Here is a 15,244-nt window from a genome sequence, read left to right on the forward strand (position 1 = left end):
CTCTTCCCTGTGGAACAGGGCTCAGGACGGTGTACAGCAATAAAATATACATATATTAGTTAAACATAAAACAATAGAAATCCAGTAAAACACATTAAATAACCTAAAAGGGGGCATTAAGACAATCAATGATGCTATTGCCCCACGGGGGGGGGAGGAAAACGAGCACCAGACAGATGGAAAAACCGTTGCTGCCCTCAACTAAAGGCCTGGCGGAACATCTGTGCCTTACAGGCCCTCAGGAATTTCATTAGATCCCACAGGGCCCAGATGTAATTTGGCAGAGAGTTTCACCAGGTTGGGCCTCACCTTGTTGAGGACATCTGGACATCTCTCAGGCCAGGGACCACCAGTAGGTTCTTATCTACTGGGCGCAATGCTCGCTGAGGGGTATACCAGGAGAGGTGCTCCCAAAGATATGCGGGTCCCAGACCGTGTAGGGCCTTGAAGGTTACTACCAACACCATGAACCTGATCCCATACATCACTGGAAGCCAGTGCAGCTCACACAGCACAGGTTGAATGTGCCATTTGTGGGTCCCAGTAAGGACCTGCAGCGCCGCAGTCTCAATCAGTTGGAGTTTCTGAGTCAGTCTCAAGGGTAGCCCTGTCCCGGTAGCCCCCGGGACGTTCCTGGGGACCTCCCGGGGCCCCCGGGGTGGGCCACAAAGATACCCAACGGCACGACCCCAATACTGGCCCCGCAGCATAACTGCAACCGTCCCGACGGAGGAGCCTCGGCTGGCGGCTCGGTGACGGGGCACAGCACGGCGGAGGGAGGCGCCGGGGTGACGCCGCTGCCAGGCGGCCGTCCCTGTGGCGAAGGAGCCGGCCGGGCACGGAACCGCCCACGTTCAACACCGAGGGCCCCGGAGAACGCCGGAGCGCATACGCCACAATGTCGGGCTTCCGGGGAGCCGGGAGTTGACGGGGTGGAGGCAGACGCTTCGGCTTCCACACTTATGAACGGGGGCGGAGCTAGGGCGGTGGGTGTGACCAGAGGGGAGTTGGAAATAAAAGCGGATGAGAGGCGAGCCAGGGAGGATTTGCTGGGCTGGTTGAAGGCACGAAGTGATTGCTAGGACAGAGAGAGAGCGTCAGCATTCACGCACGGCTGACCAGACCCAGAGCGGGCTTGGGGAGGTGAAGTAACCTCCTGAAGGTCCGACATCTGAGGCAAACCCTCCTCCAGAATAACCATTTCCACTCCACTTCCAGGGCACTCCCAACGCCCTGGGGAGGTTCAGGGTTCGGTCCACCCTTCAGACGTCACGGCGACGGGTGGCAGTCCTGCCCGGGAGCAGCAGGGGTGCCACAACGTGGTGGAGAATGCGGGCACCGTCGGCCCGCTGCAGCGCCCCTTACCGCACTTGCCCACTCCACAAGGGTGGCAGCCACCCGCTAGCCGGCTGAGTACCTTCATCTCCGCTCCCGCAGGGGACGCAGGGTCATCAGACAAGTCGGGCGACTCTACATCCAGCCAGGATTCGGTCAAGACCCGCCCTCCCCGGACGCCAGGGGCCGAAGACGCCATGGACCTGGCACAACTAGGCCAAACATCAGGCACAATTAATGAGAGACCTCACGCAACAGCAACAACAGGCGCAAGTAACCATGATGCGGGACCTGCCGTGCAGTACCTCAGGCAAATCTTCGAGGTTCATATGGCCCGGATGTCTAAGCTGCCATGCAAGGTGCTGCTGGGGCGCGACGCGCCGAACCTGTTAGCGGCCCTACGACAGTACCACGAGGAAGAACCGGCCAGGCGGGGCCCTCACAACAACATGATATGGCGGCCGTCGAGAGGCAGAACGGCGACAGACAGACCGAGGCCGACGTCGAGGAGGATACCGGAGAGGGTACCTCCACAAGTGAACAACCCAGGGTCAACCCTCATGGAGGATGGATCGGAGACCCTGCGTTTATCACCGCACAAGAACAAGCAGCAGATCTGACCAAGCTACGTGACCAGGTGGCGGTAAGAGAGGGGGTCATCGTTGACCCACGGCGGGCGGATCGCTTACCACACATCGTGCAGAGAGGGGGTGTGTGGTTTAGACAGGCCAAAGGTAGAGTGGGGCCCCTAGAGCAGCTCCTGATCCCCACAGGGTACCAGATGGAGACCATGGGGTGGGCACATGATCACCAGTGGGCTGGACACCAAGGGTATCAAAATACCATGTCTCGACTTTTAGCCCACTTCTTCTGGCCCACTGTGGCCAAGGACGTAAGGAGCTTTTGCCGCTCCTGTTCAACCTGTCAACGGATGATGTCACGAGCGGCCCCAAGAGCCCCTCTGATGCCCATCACGGTAACGGGTAACCCTTTTGACAAAATAGCGATGGATTTCATGGGGCCTTTGCCCCGGACTCCGAGAGGGGCACGGTATATACTAGTGATCATGGATTATGCAACCCGGTATCCGGAGGCAATCCCCCTACCTAGCTTGAAAAGCGCGGGCGTGGCTAAGGCCCTTATGCACCTGTTCGCACATGTTGGTTTACCCAGGGAGATCCTGACAGATCGAGGTTCTCCCTTTATGGCGCGATTGATGCGGCAAGTTTGTGCGGTACTACACATTCGGCAATTATTCACAACGGTCCACCATCCCCAGACCGACGGGCTGGTGGAGCGGATGAATCAGACCTTAAAGAACATGTTAAGGAAAATGTCACAGGAAAGGCCCACAGCATGGGACCTCCTACTGGACCCTCTCCTGTTTGCGATCCGGGAATCGCCACAGGCCTCAACAGGGTTCACCCCCTTTGAGCTGTTGTACGGCAGGAACCCCCAGGGGATCCTAGGCTTGGTCGAAGAACAATAGGCACAACCGGAGAGAGGCGGGGAGGAGGAGGAAGTGACCGAGTACGTGGCACGGTTGCGCGAACGGGTACAGTGGGCACAAGCTCGGGCCAAGGAGAACTTACACCAAGCCCAGCAGGCCCCAAAACGATATTATGATAGACACACCCAGTCGAGGACCTTCGACGTGGGAATGCTAGTTCTCGTATCGCGGCAGGTGTTGGCCAACACGCAAGGGGACCCCTGGCAGGGGCCCTACCCTATCACGAAGGTGCTGGGCCCACTGTCATATGAAGTACAGTGTGGGACACACTGGAAACAAAGGAAACGGTTGCACGTCAACCACTTAAAAGAGTGGAACCCCAGACCCCCTACCGACCAGGTCTGTCTTGAGGAGGACCCCACAGAACTCCGGGAAGGGTACCTCCCGTGGACCCTAACACGATCACCTGCCGAGCAGCCGATACTGGATGCGGCCTTAAACCCCGAACAACAGGCGCAGATGTGCCATGTGATTGCCCAAATTCCAGGGGGTTTTGATAACAAACCAGGGTACACGAGACTTGCAACCCACCATATCCACACCAAAACAGGTAAGGTGGCGCGGGCACGATGGCGGCCTCTACCCAGAAAGCAGTGGGAAATCATTGGCCAAGAGGTGCAAGAGATGCTTCGGATGGGGGTGATAGAACCGTCCCAAAGCGCGTGGCGCAGCCCCATCGTACTGGTGCCAAAGCCGGACGGGACTGTACGTTTTTGCGTGGATTATCGAGAAGTGAATAAACTATCCACCTTCGACGACTACCCGATGCCACGCGCCGATATTCTGATCGACTAGTTGGGGCAAGCCAAGTACCTTACGGCACTCGATTTGACCAAAGGCTACTGGCCAGTGCCCGTACATCCGCCAGACCGTGAAAAGACGGCCTTTGCCGCACCTCCAGGCTTGTTCCAATTCCGCCGGATGCCGTTCGGCTTACAAGGGGTGGCAGCCACTTTCCAGCGCCTGGTGGACAGAGCCTTAGCACAGTGTGCAGGCTATGCCCGCGCATATATCGATGATATAGTCATATGTAGCCCGGACTGGCCTACCCATTTAGAACATGTCCGATCGGTCCTGACGGCATTACGTGATGCAGGGCTGCACGCCAACACACGGAAGAGTCGCGTGGGCTTCCAGGAGCTTTGCTATTTGGGCTTCATGGTCGGTAAGGGACAGCTTAGACCCCTGCCGGAAAAGGTGACATCTGTGGAGCAACATCCCCGACCCACGACTAAACGGCAGCTTCGTCGATTTCTGGGGATGGTGGGATACTACGGCAGATTCATCCCGCACTTTGCCACCAAGGCGGGCCCCCTGACAGACTGTCTACGTAAAACACAGCCCAATACCATACGGTGGACACCGGCGACGGAAAGCGCCTTCAACGCCCTGCGCAAAAGTCTATCCTCCGGACCGATCCTACAGAACCCCGATTTCTCCATCCCATTCACCTTACACACAGACGCCTCCAATACGGGGTTGGGGGCCGCCCTTACGCAAGAGCGGCAGGGAGTCGAACGACCGGTGCTGTTCCTTAGTAGGAAATTGCAGCCAGCGGAAGTGAACTATTCCACAGTAGAAAAAGAGGCCCTCGCGGTTAAGTGGGCGGTGAGTTCACTTCAGTACTATTTAGCCAACAATCCTTTCTGCCTGATCGTGGACCATGCTCCGCTGGTCTGGTTAGAACGCATGAAGGATCACAACCCCAGAATCCTGAGGTGGTATCTCTCTCTCCTTCCCTTCCAGTTCGTCATCGAACATCGAGCGGGACGACAACATAAAGTCGCTGACTACCTGTCCCGACTGGATGCCGACCCCACACCACCCAGCAAAAGGGGGGTGTCCCGGTAGCCCCTGGGACGTTCCTGGGGACCTCCCGGGGCCCCCGGGGTGGGCCACAAAGATACCCAATGGCACGACCCCAATACTGGCCCCGCAGCATACCTGCAACCGTCCCGACGGAGGAGCCTCGGCTGGCGGCTCGGTGACGGGGCACAGCACGGCGGAGGGAGGCGCCGGGGTGACGCTGCTGCCAGGCGGCCGTCCCTGCGGCGAAGGAGCCGGCCGGGCACGGAACCGCCCACGTTCAACACCGAGGGCCCCGGAGAACGCCGGAGCGCATACGCCACAATGTCGGGCTTCCGGGGAGCCGGGAGTCGACGGGGCAAAGGCAGATGCTTCGGCGTCCACACTTATGAACGGGGGCGGAGCCAGGGCGGTGGGTGTGACCAGAGGGGAGTTGGAAATAAAAGCGGATGAGAGGCGAGCCAGGGAGGATTTGCTGGGATGGTTGAAGGCACAAAGTGATTGCTAGGACAGAGAGAGAGCGTAAGCATTCACGCACGGCTAACCAGACCAAGAGTGGGCTTGGGGAGGTGAAGTAACCTCCTGAAGGTCCGACATCTGAGGCAAACCCTCCTCCAGAATAACCATTTCCACTCCACTTCCAGGGCACTCCCAACGCCCTGGGGAGGTTCAGGGTTCGGTCCACCCTTCAGACGTCACGGCGACGGGTGGCAGTCCTGCCCGGGAGCAGCAGGGGCGCCACAAGCCCTATGTAGAGCAAGTTACAGTAGTCTAATCTGGAGGTGACCATTGCATAGATTACTGTAGCCAGGTCAGGGCGAGACAGGTAGGGGGCCAGTTACCTGACTAGTCTGGCAATGTTTGTGATCTTGGCCTCCCCTGATATGGAGGCATCCAGAATCACACCCAGGCTCCCAACAGTTGGTGCCGGTGTTAAGGGCACCCCGTCAAGAGCCAGGAGTTGGCATCTCAAACCCGATTTCCCCTCACCCATCTACAGAACCTCCATCTTAGCAGGATTCCGTCTCAGCCAACTCTGTTTCCACCATCCCACCACGGCCTCCAACCTCTCAGCCAGATTTGCTGACGCCGTATCCAGCCAGCCGCCCATCAACAAATACAGCTGGGTATCGTCAGCATACTAGTGACCAATGTTCCCTCTAAGCTGTGGAGTCTTGTGAGCAAAAATTCTAGTCTGTGAGCCACTGGCATTAAAATTGTGATCAAGCGATTTGGCTACTGCATAAATTAGTTTGCTCTGGAGCCCTCCTTCCTGAGCTAGGACAAAAATCTGTGAGCCGGTGGCTAAAAAACTGTGAGCTGGCTCACACTAACTCAGCTTAGAGGGAACACTGTTGGTGACACCCAGCCTGAAATTCTGCACCAATTGGGCGAGGGGCACATGTAGATGTTAAACAACACTGGGGAGAGGATTGTACCCTGAGGGACCCCACATACTAGGACACCCTCTCTCCCAGGCACCACCCTCTGCCCCCGACCTTGGAGAAACGAGGTGAGCCACCTCAGGACTACCCCACCAAGCCCCGTGTTGCTGAGGCAGTAGGTCAAAAGGTCACGATCGACTGTCCAACGCTGCTCTCAGATCAAGCCGTAACAGCTGACCCGCCTTGATGATCCAACTGCTTGCAGAGATCGTCCATGAGGGCAAACAAGGCTGTCTCCATCCTATGGCCAGGGCGAAAACCGTACTGGAGTGGGTCCAGCGCCAATGTGTCATCCAGGGAATTCTGGACCTTTCCTGCCTGTATCCAGGGACAGATTGATAACATCCACCAAGGGGACCCCGTATTCCCTCACCACCGGCCTTAACCAGCATGAGGGGCACAGGTCTATGAGGCACGCGGTTGGCCTAACAGCACCCAGAATCCTGTCAACATTAATTTAAAACAAGCACACCCGCCCAACCCAACCTGATGAGGGGGGAGGATGCGCGCAGCCCTTTGAAAGTTCAGAGTGGCTGAGTGCCAGTTAAGGGGGGGGGGACGGGAACAGGGAAGTGAGGCAGTGCAGGAGGTCAGCTCAAGTCCCTGAGGAGGAAGCGCCTCACCTGTCTGTCTCCTCCCTCTGTCTGCGTTAGTCTTCGTGGGCCCCCAGTTCCTATGATGGGAGTTCAGAGTCTCCTCTCTGTGACGACAGGGAGGCCTATTCAAAACCTAATGCCAGTTTGAGTTCGAGAGCCAGTTTGGTGTAGTGGTTAAGTGCGCGGACTCTAATCTGGGAGAACCGGGTTTGATTCCCCACTCCTTCCTTTGCAGCTGCTGGATGACCTTGGGCAAGCCGTAGTTCTGATAAGAGCTGTCCTTGAAAAAGAACATAAGAACATAAGAGATGCCAATGTTGGATCAGGCCAAAGGCCCATCCAGTCCAACACTCTGTGTCACACAGTGGCCAGAAATACCAGGTGCCATCAGGAGGTCCTGCTTATCTAATTCCCTTTTGAAGCCGTCCATGCTTGTAGCCGCCACCACTTCCTGTGGCAGTGAATTCCATGTGTTAATCACTCTTTGGGTGAAGAAGTACTTCCTTTTATCCGTTCTAACCCGACCGCTCAGCAATTTCATGGAGTGCCCACGGGTTCTTGTATTGTGAGAAAGGGAGAAAAGTACCTCTTTCTTTACCTGCTCTTTCCCATGCATAATCTTATAAACCTCGATCATGTCACCCCTCAGTCGTCTTTTCTCCAAGCTAAAGAGCCCTAAGCGCTTTAACCTTTCCTCATAGGGAAAGTGTTCCAACCCTTTTATCATTCGAGTTGCCCTTTTCTGCACTTTTTCCAAAGCTATAATATCCTTTTTAAGGTGTGGTGACCAGAACTGCACACAGTATTCCAAATGAGGTTGCACCATTGATTTATATAGGGCCATTATGATATTGACTGATCTTTTTTCAATACCCTTCCTAATAATCCCCAGCATAGCATTGGCCTTTTTTATTGCAGTCCCTCTTGTCCACATGCTTGTTCACCCCCTCAAAGAACACTAACAGGTTAGTGAGACAAGATCTTCCCTTACAGAACCCATGCTGAGTCTGCAGTTTCTGTCAGAGCATTCCCAGCCCTGCGGACCTCACAGGGTGTCTGTTGTGGGGAGGGGAAGGGAAAGGAATTTGTAAGCCGCTCTGAGACACCTTTAGGTAGTGAAGGGCGGGGTATAAATCCAATCTCCCATTCTTCTTTTTCTTCTAATGAAGAAATGCTTCCTTTACGAAGCATAAATAGCTTGGATTCTGTGTGGAATGCACTTCACTAGTAGTTTGTTGTAGCAAATAATTGTATGTAATTCACAAGGCGACATTGTCATTATTTTGTCCATGTGCCAACCTTTGTGCTGCAAATTCAAATTTTTAGCTTATGTATTATGCAGAAGGAGACTTGGCCAGAAGTGTATGTTCCCGACAAACTCTTCCAGCTGCTCCCCCACCCTTCCCCTGCAGCCCTCAGCGTTTGGTATCTGGATGTAGAGAGCATCACATGAATTGTGGCCATTCCCAATGCACAAGAATGTAACATTATACTCTTTCTTTTTCAGTCCTAGGAATTGTTCTTCCTATTTGGGCAATAGCTCTAATTTCCATTGGCGTATCATTGGTCTTTGCTATCTTAGTCTGGATAGTGGTGTGTCCGTGGATGAGAAGAAAAATAGCAAGTATGTCTTTTGGGAAGCAAAAATGAATCTGGCTGAAAAAACATTGTCAAATAGAATGCCTTTTACCTGTGGATGAAAAACTGGTTTCAGAATATTTTAATAAATGGTTTGTTGTCTGCTCAGTAAATATTTTGCATTTAGTTGCTTGTATTTGTCTAAACAAAGAAAGCAAACCATCATCCAAGGGGCACAAAGCAGCTTGCATGTACCAGTCCGACTTTTAATCCACCTCTCTTTTAACCAACACTCTCCCGTGCCATGTCACAAATCGATTTGAAAGTTGTCTTAAGTAGAAAATGGCATTTATTTATTTATTTATTTATTTATTTCCATTTATATCCCGCCCTCCCCGCACGCAGGCTCAGGGCGGCTCACAAGGCACAAAGTGCAATAAAGATAAGACAGATTAAAACAACTGAAGCTAAAAATTCACAACTAACAGGATACGTGAAAGACTGAAATTACACACTCCCCATTGCATATCAGGAGGAGGTCAGAAGATCAAAAAGGGGGGGCCGCCATGGGCCGCGATGTTCCAGTTACTCCATCCCCCTCCCCTGCCCCTTGCACAGTATTTGGGGTCTGAGACAGAATTCCCTATAAAATCTAAAGGCTGAAAAAGATGGGATATGTCTCTATCCTGCCCTTTGTGTGGCTTCAGTTTGCCTTGGAGCCCTTGGAGAAGAAAGAGGAGGTTTAAGTCTTCAACCTTTGTTTTACTTTAGTAATTCGAACCAGCTACCCTGCTCTGCTGTGAGCATTTTAAAGGGATGTTTGTTTTTATCCTTGTAAAATAATGATAAAGAAACATGGAGCGAGGTCATGATTAGAGAAACTGTGTGGAAGTTTAAGAATTAACCTTCCTTCCACATACAGCCCCAAGGCAAACTGAGGCTGTTTTATATTCTATAAAGATGTGTGAACATCATCTGTGTGAGTCCTGAGTTGCCTTTAGCTCGGGGAAGTTAACTAAGGCTAAGAGGTATATTAAAGATCAGTAAAATATTGGTGGCCTGCGTGTGTGTGTATACGCACAAATTAAAAAAAATATATGTTTGGGCTGTTTAACAAGACAGCGAAGTACTAAGTAAACCGCTCTAGTCAGTAACATCTAATACAGATGAATGATGGAACTGATGGTTAAAGCTCTGAGTTTTCCTTAGGTCGGTTAAAGAAAGAAGGTGCCCTATCAAGAATATCTGACGAAAGCCTTGACAAGATCCCAGAGGAGGACGCAGCTGTCTTCAGAGAGCTTCCTGGTGCCAAGGCAGCGGATGAAAGCACGATCCCCCTCACTGGCTCTGGGACAGAAGAGGCGGGCGTATCAGACAGTGTGGCTAATGGGAGTCACCCACGTGTTCCATATGGTAAGAGTCTGCATGAGGGGGGCAGGGACTCATTTGACATGTTGTTCCAGGCTGCTGCCATGTGGGTTATTCACCAGGGGACCAGAATGCGGGCAAGAGCATCTGATCTCCCCTTCTCTCTAGTGGCAGAGCAAGGTCACAGTGGAAGGGGGACGAACTGTCCAGTTGTAGGTTTCTGGATGAAACAGAATATGCTGAGTGTGCCTGGACTGCTGTGTGGCATGGGGAAGGTGGACCCCGCGCGGAGGAGCAGCAGTTTGTAGCCATCTCAGCTTCTGGACTCTATCAGACCCGCCTGCTTCTGCACTGACCTCCTGCCCAGGCATCAGCCACCCACCATGGGAATAAGCGCTGGATTTATTTTTGAGGGAGTTCCCTTCCTCATAAAATATATGTTTTTTCTATTGTGTTCAACCTCTCCCAAGTCCCCTTATTTCAGTTCTTTCCGTGATTTAAAAATCCCCTTTCCTGCCCCAACAAAACTCGGCGCACAGCAAAAAGCATTAAGCCCTGAGCTGCTCGTGTCCTTTGGAGCTGCTCTTCGACAGCTCCCTGCTCAGCAAGTCTTTTCCAGGGCTGGGGAGGCAGGGCAAGGAAGGGCTCGGCTGCAGCATGGATCCTGTGACGACTTCCTCTGGGACTCGTCTCATTCAGGACTCCAAAGCATTTTACTCTGGCAGCTAGTTAATTATATTTTGGAGCATAAACGTTAAGCTGGCACAACTATAAGGAAAAGAAGTTTACTATTTGCTGAAGCTTCTCTAGCCATAGTTCTGGTTTACTTTTGCAATAAAACGTTTCTCTCTGCCGTTTCAGGGAGGGCATTTTCAATGACTCACAGTACGGTGAAATCTCCGATTTCCAACGGCACGTTTAATTTTGATGGACACATGAAGAGTGATGTTCATGTGTATCACACTGTACACAAAGACTCAGGGTTGTATAAAGATTTACTGCACAAAATACACTTAGACAGGGGCAACAGTGACAGACCAGCCCAAGAAAATAACTACAAGTTCCTGCGGCGCAACAACAGCTACACTTGTTATACGGCCGCCATATGTGGGATGCCAGTGCATTCTTCCTTCAAGGCTACTGATACATCCACTCCAGAAGACAGTGAGAAACTTGTTGGGGACACAGTGTCGTATTCCAAAAAACGGGTGCGCTATGACAGCTACTCCAGCTATTGCAATGCCGTGGCGGAGGCAGAAATCGAAGCAGAGGAGGGTGGCGTGGAGATGAAGATGGCGACAGAGTTGGTGGATCCTAATAATCCCACAGAAGATCCTGCGGAAGAGGAGAGAGATGAGAAGGACACCTCAGAGGTCCACCTGCTTTTCCACTTTCTTCAGATCCTTACAGCTTGCTTTGGATCCTTTGCACACGGAGGCAATGACGTTAGGTAAGTGTGGTAAGCTTGTGTGTGGAACTGTTCCACTGGCTGTGGAGTGTTCATGAGAGGCATGCCACAGAATTTTATAAACGTCATTCTTTAAAAAAAACACACCAGAGGTTGTTCAAACGATTGTCTTCATTAGCAGTTATAGGACCTGCACTCAAACTGCTTTCTTGCATGAATCCTCACTGCCTGTTTGTGCTAGGTTCCATGTCTTAATTTAATTGGGTCAACAGAACATATTGTGTTCTAGTCGAGAAAAAGAGATCGAGTTTCTAGACACTCTAAATGACTGTGCTATGGAGCAGATGGTCACAGAACCTACCAGGGGAGAGGCGATCCTTGATTTGGTCCTAAGTAACACTCAAGACCTGGTGAGAGATGTAAAAGTGATTGCACCGCTTGGGAACAGTGATCATAGTGTTGTTGAGTTCAACATTTGTACAAATAGGGAATTGGCCAAAAAGACTGACACAGCCACTTTTAACTTTAAAAGGGGTAACTTCTCTGATATGAGGGGACATGTGGGGAGGAAACTGAAAGGAAAAGTAGAAAGGGTCAAAACCACTGGGGAAGCTTGGAAACTATTTAAAACTACGATTCTAGAAGCTCAAAAAAATATATTCCGCAGGTTAGGAAAAGCACAAACAGGTATAGGAAAAAGCCTGCATGGTTAACAAACAAAGTAATGGAAGCTGTAAACAGTAAAAAGGATTCCTTTAAGCAGTGGAAAGCTAGTCACAGTGAGGCTGATAAAACGGAACACAGGCTATGGCAAATAAAATGCAAGTCTGTAGTCAGGCAGGCAAAAAGGGAATATGAGGAGCATATAGCAAAAAACGTAAAAACCAACAATAACACTTTCTTCAAATACATTAGAAGCAGGAAACCAGCCAGGAAGGCAGTGGGGCCCTTGGATGACCAAGGGGTAAAAGGAATACTGAAGGATGATAGGGAAATGGCTGAGAAGCTAAATGCATTTTTTGCCTCCGTCTTCACTGTGGAAGATGAGAAGTGCTTGCCCACTCCAGAACCACTGATTTCAGGAGGGGTGTTGAAAGACCTGAGTCAGATTGAGGTGACGAGAGAGGAGGTCCTAAAACTGATAGACAACTTAAAAACTGATAAATCACCAGGCCCAGATGGCATACATCCGAGAGTTCTGAAAGAACTCAAATGTGAACTTGTAGATCTCCTGACAAAGATATGTAATCTTTCCTTAAAATCTGCCTCCATTCCTGAGGATTGGAAGGTAGCAAATGTCACTCCCATCTTTAAAAAGGGTTCCAGAGGAGATCCGGGAAATTACAGGCCAGTCAGTCTGACGTCGATACCGGGTAAATTGGTGGAAACCATTATTAAGGAAAGAATTAGTAGGCACATAGATGAACAAAACCTATTGAGGCAGACTCAGCACGGTTTCTGTAAGGGAAGATCTTGTCTCACTAACCTGTTAGTGTTCTTTGAGGGGGTGAACAAACATGTGGACAAGGGGGATCCAATAGATATTGTTTACCTTGACTTCCAGAAAGCTTTTGATAAAGTCCCTCATCAAAGGCTCCTAAGTAAGGTAAAAAATCATGGGATAAAAGGACAAGTCCTTTTATGGATCAAAAACTGGCTAATTAATAGAAAACAGAGAGTGAGTATAAATGGGCAATTCTCTAAGTGGAGGGTGGTAAGCAGTGGGGTACCGCAGGGATCAGTACTTGCTTTTTAACTTGTTCATTAATGATTTGGAGTTGGGAGTAAGCAGTGAAGTGGCTAAATTTGCGGATGATACAAAGTTGTTCAGGGTGGTGAAAAACAGTGGGGATTGTGAGGCACTCCAAAGGGATCTGTCAAAGATGGGCAAGTGGGCTCAACATGGCAAATGGGGTTCAATGTGGCCAAGTGCAAGGTGATGCACATTGGAGCCAAAAATCCTAACTATAAATACACATTGATGGGGTCTGAACTATAAATACACACTGATGGGGTCTGAACTGGCAGAGACTGATCAAGAGAGAGATCTTGGAGTTGTAGTAGATAACTAACTGAAAATGTCGAGACAGTGTGTGACTGCACTAAAAAAGGCCAATGCTATGCTGGAGATTATTAGGAAGGGTATTGAAAACAGATCAGCCGATATCATAATGTCCCTATATAAATCAATGGTGCGACCTCATTTGGAATACTGTGTGCAGTTCTGGTCACCACACCTTAAAAAGGATATTATAGCTTTGGAAAAAGTGCAGAAAAGGGCAACTCAAATGATAAAAGGGTTGGAACACTTTCCCTATAAGGAAAGGTTAAAGCGCGTAGGGCCCTTTAGCTTGGAGTAATGACTACTGAGGGGTGACATGATCGAGGTTTATAAGAGCATGGGATAGAGCAGATAAAGAGGTACTTTTCTCCCTTTCTCACAATATAAGAACTCGTGGGCACTCAGTGAAATTGCTGAGCGGTCGGGTTAGAACGGATAAAAGGAAGTACTTCTTCACCCAAAGAGTGATTAACACATGGAATTCACTGCCACAGGAAGTGGTGGCGGCTACAAGCATGGACGGCTTCAAAAGGGAATTAGATAAGCATCTGGAGCAGAGGTCCATCAGTGGCTATTAGCCACAAGGTATAGATAGGGGCTCTGGGGCAAGTGATGCTCTGTCTTCTTGGTGCTGGGGAGGGGGGGGGTCAACAGTGGGAGGGCTCCTAATGTCCTGGCCCCACTGGTGGACCTCCTGAAGGCACCTGGTATTTCTGGCCACTGTGTGACACAGAGTGTTGGACTGGATGGGCCTTTGGCCTGATCCAACATTGGCGTCTCTTCTGTTCTTATGAGTCCCCTGGACTGCGTCTTAAAACAGAAACTCAAGGCAAATGAGAGACTTGAAATTTGCCAAGCTCCTAATTTGACCTTCAGTTTCTTAAACCACAATGTCCACGCCAGCATGGCATCTGTACCAGCCTTAGGGGGGCGTGTGTGTGTGGCCAGTGACATATGTTCGCAGGTCAGAATGTGGCAGATAGTGAACACACCTGGGGTCTACACAAAACTTATACTGGAGCTGTTCCCCACCACCACCACCCCACTTCACGTTTTATGGGTTTTATAGTTAGCTGTCCTAATTTAAAAAGTCTTCCTTTCTGCTTCTCAGGAAATAATGATGAAAAATCCTTGAAACAGCAACTAAATTACGGGTGACATTTGTAAGTATTTTAATCAGGGCTTTTTTTGTAGAAAAAGCCCAGCAGGAACTCATTAGCATAATAGGCCACACCCAACAGCACAAACTTGTTAGCATATTAGGCCACAACCCTGACAGTACAGCTCATTAGCATATTAGGCCACACACCCCATGCCGGCCCTTGGACAAGCCGGGGAAGGCACAGGGAGGCATTTATATGTCTCCCTGATCCTTCCAGGGCCCCCCCCCCCGCCTCAGAGTAACCGGGGGTGTGTGTGTCGCTCTCCAGGCCTTCCCTCTGTAGCTGCGCACGCAGAGGTTTTGGTTGTAGTGGGTGTGGCCAACTCTGAAGCCAGCCGGAACTCTGTTCCTGTGCGTTCCTGCCCCAAAATAGCCCTGATTTTAATGATGTAGAAATGGAAAATATAGCCATCGTATTGCTACAGGCAAAGCTGAAAATCTTTGGGGGATTATTCCCTCTTGGTCAAAAACAGAATGCCACCACAGATTTCAAGCCAAGTCATTTTGCTGACACACGCAACATGTTCTAACAGAATCAAAGTACTACAGGCAGAATATTTTTTCCTCAATTTTGAGTGGCCATCAGTACAATGGAGCATGTAAATTGCTAGCAGGAAAAACCAGTACTACGATCAAGATGGAAGTCTTTTTCACGTGACGTTCAGGATTCAAAGACAGGCGATGGTGTGAGCAGCCAGGCAGCCCTGCAAGGCCCAGGCAGTGGCGGAGCGTTCCCAAGGCCAGGCTGGAAGTGGACATGGCTGGGCCGGAAGGGAGCGACCCCGGCCGAAGGAGGGGTGGGGCTCACGCCAGCAAGTGGCCAGCCGATGGCTTGCCAGTGTGCAGGGATCCACAGGGGCACAACAGCCTGTGGGGAAAAAGAGGAAAACATTGTAAAAAGGCCTTTGGGGAAACTACCCCACTCATAGGGGCCAGGGACCCATTCTGAGGCCACTGGAGATGTGGCAGCCAAT

At 50.8% G+C, this 15,244-nt stretch overlaps 1 protein-coding gene across 2 annotated transcripts in view; it reads left to right on the top strand.

Moving 5' to 3' along the window:
- Positions 1-15,244, top strand: part of SLC20A2 (solute carrier family 20 (phosphate transporter), member 2) — an 87,652-nt gene that overhangs the window by 63,305 nt on the left and 9,103 nt on the right. For both annotated transcript variants that reach the window (XM_015407734.1, XM_015407735.1), the window contains exons 6-8: positions 8,200-8,316; positions 9,480-9,683; positions 10,500-11,088. In XM_015407734.1, coding sequence (XP_015263220.1) covers positions 8,200-8,316; positions 9,480-9,683; positions 10,500-11,088 — 910 coding nt within the window. The remainder of the gene's footprint in view (positions 1-8,199; positions 8,317-9,479; positions 9,684-10,499; positions 11,089-15,244) is intronic.

Source organism: Gekko japonicus, unplaced genomic scaffold (genome assembly GCF_001447785.1).
Source record: "Gekko japonicus isolate JY-2015 unplaced genomic scaffold, Gekko_japonicus_V1.1 scaffold2017, whole genome shotgun sequence".
Classification (NCBI taxonomy): domain Eukaryota; kingdom Metazoa; phylum Chordata; class Lepidosauria; order Squamata; family Gekkonidae; genus Gekko; species Gekko japonicus.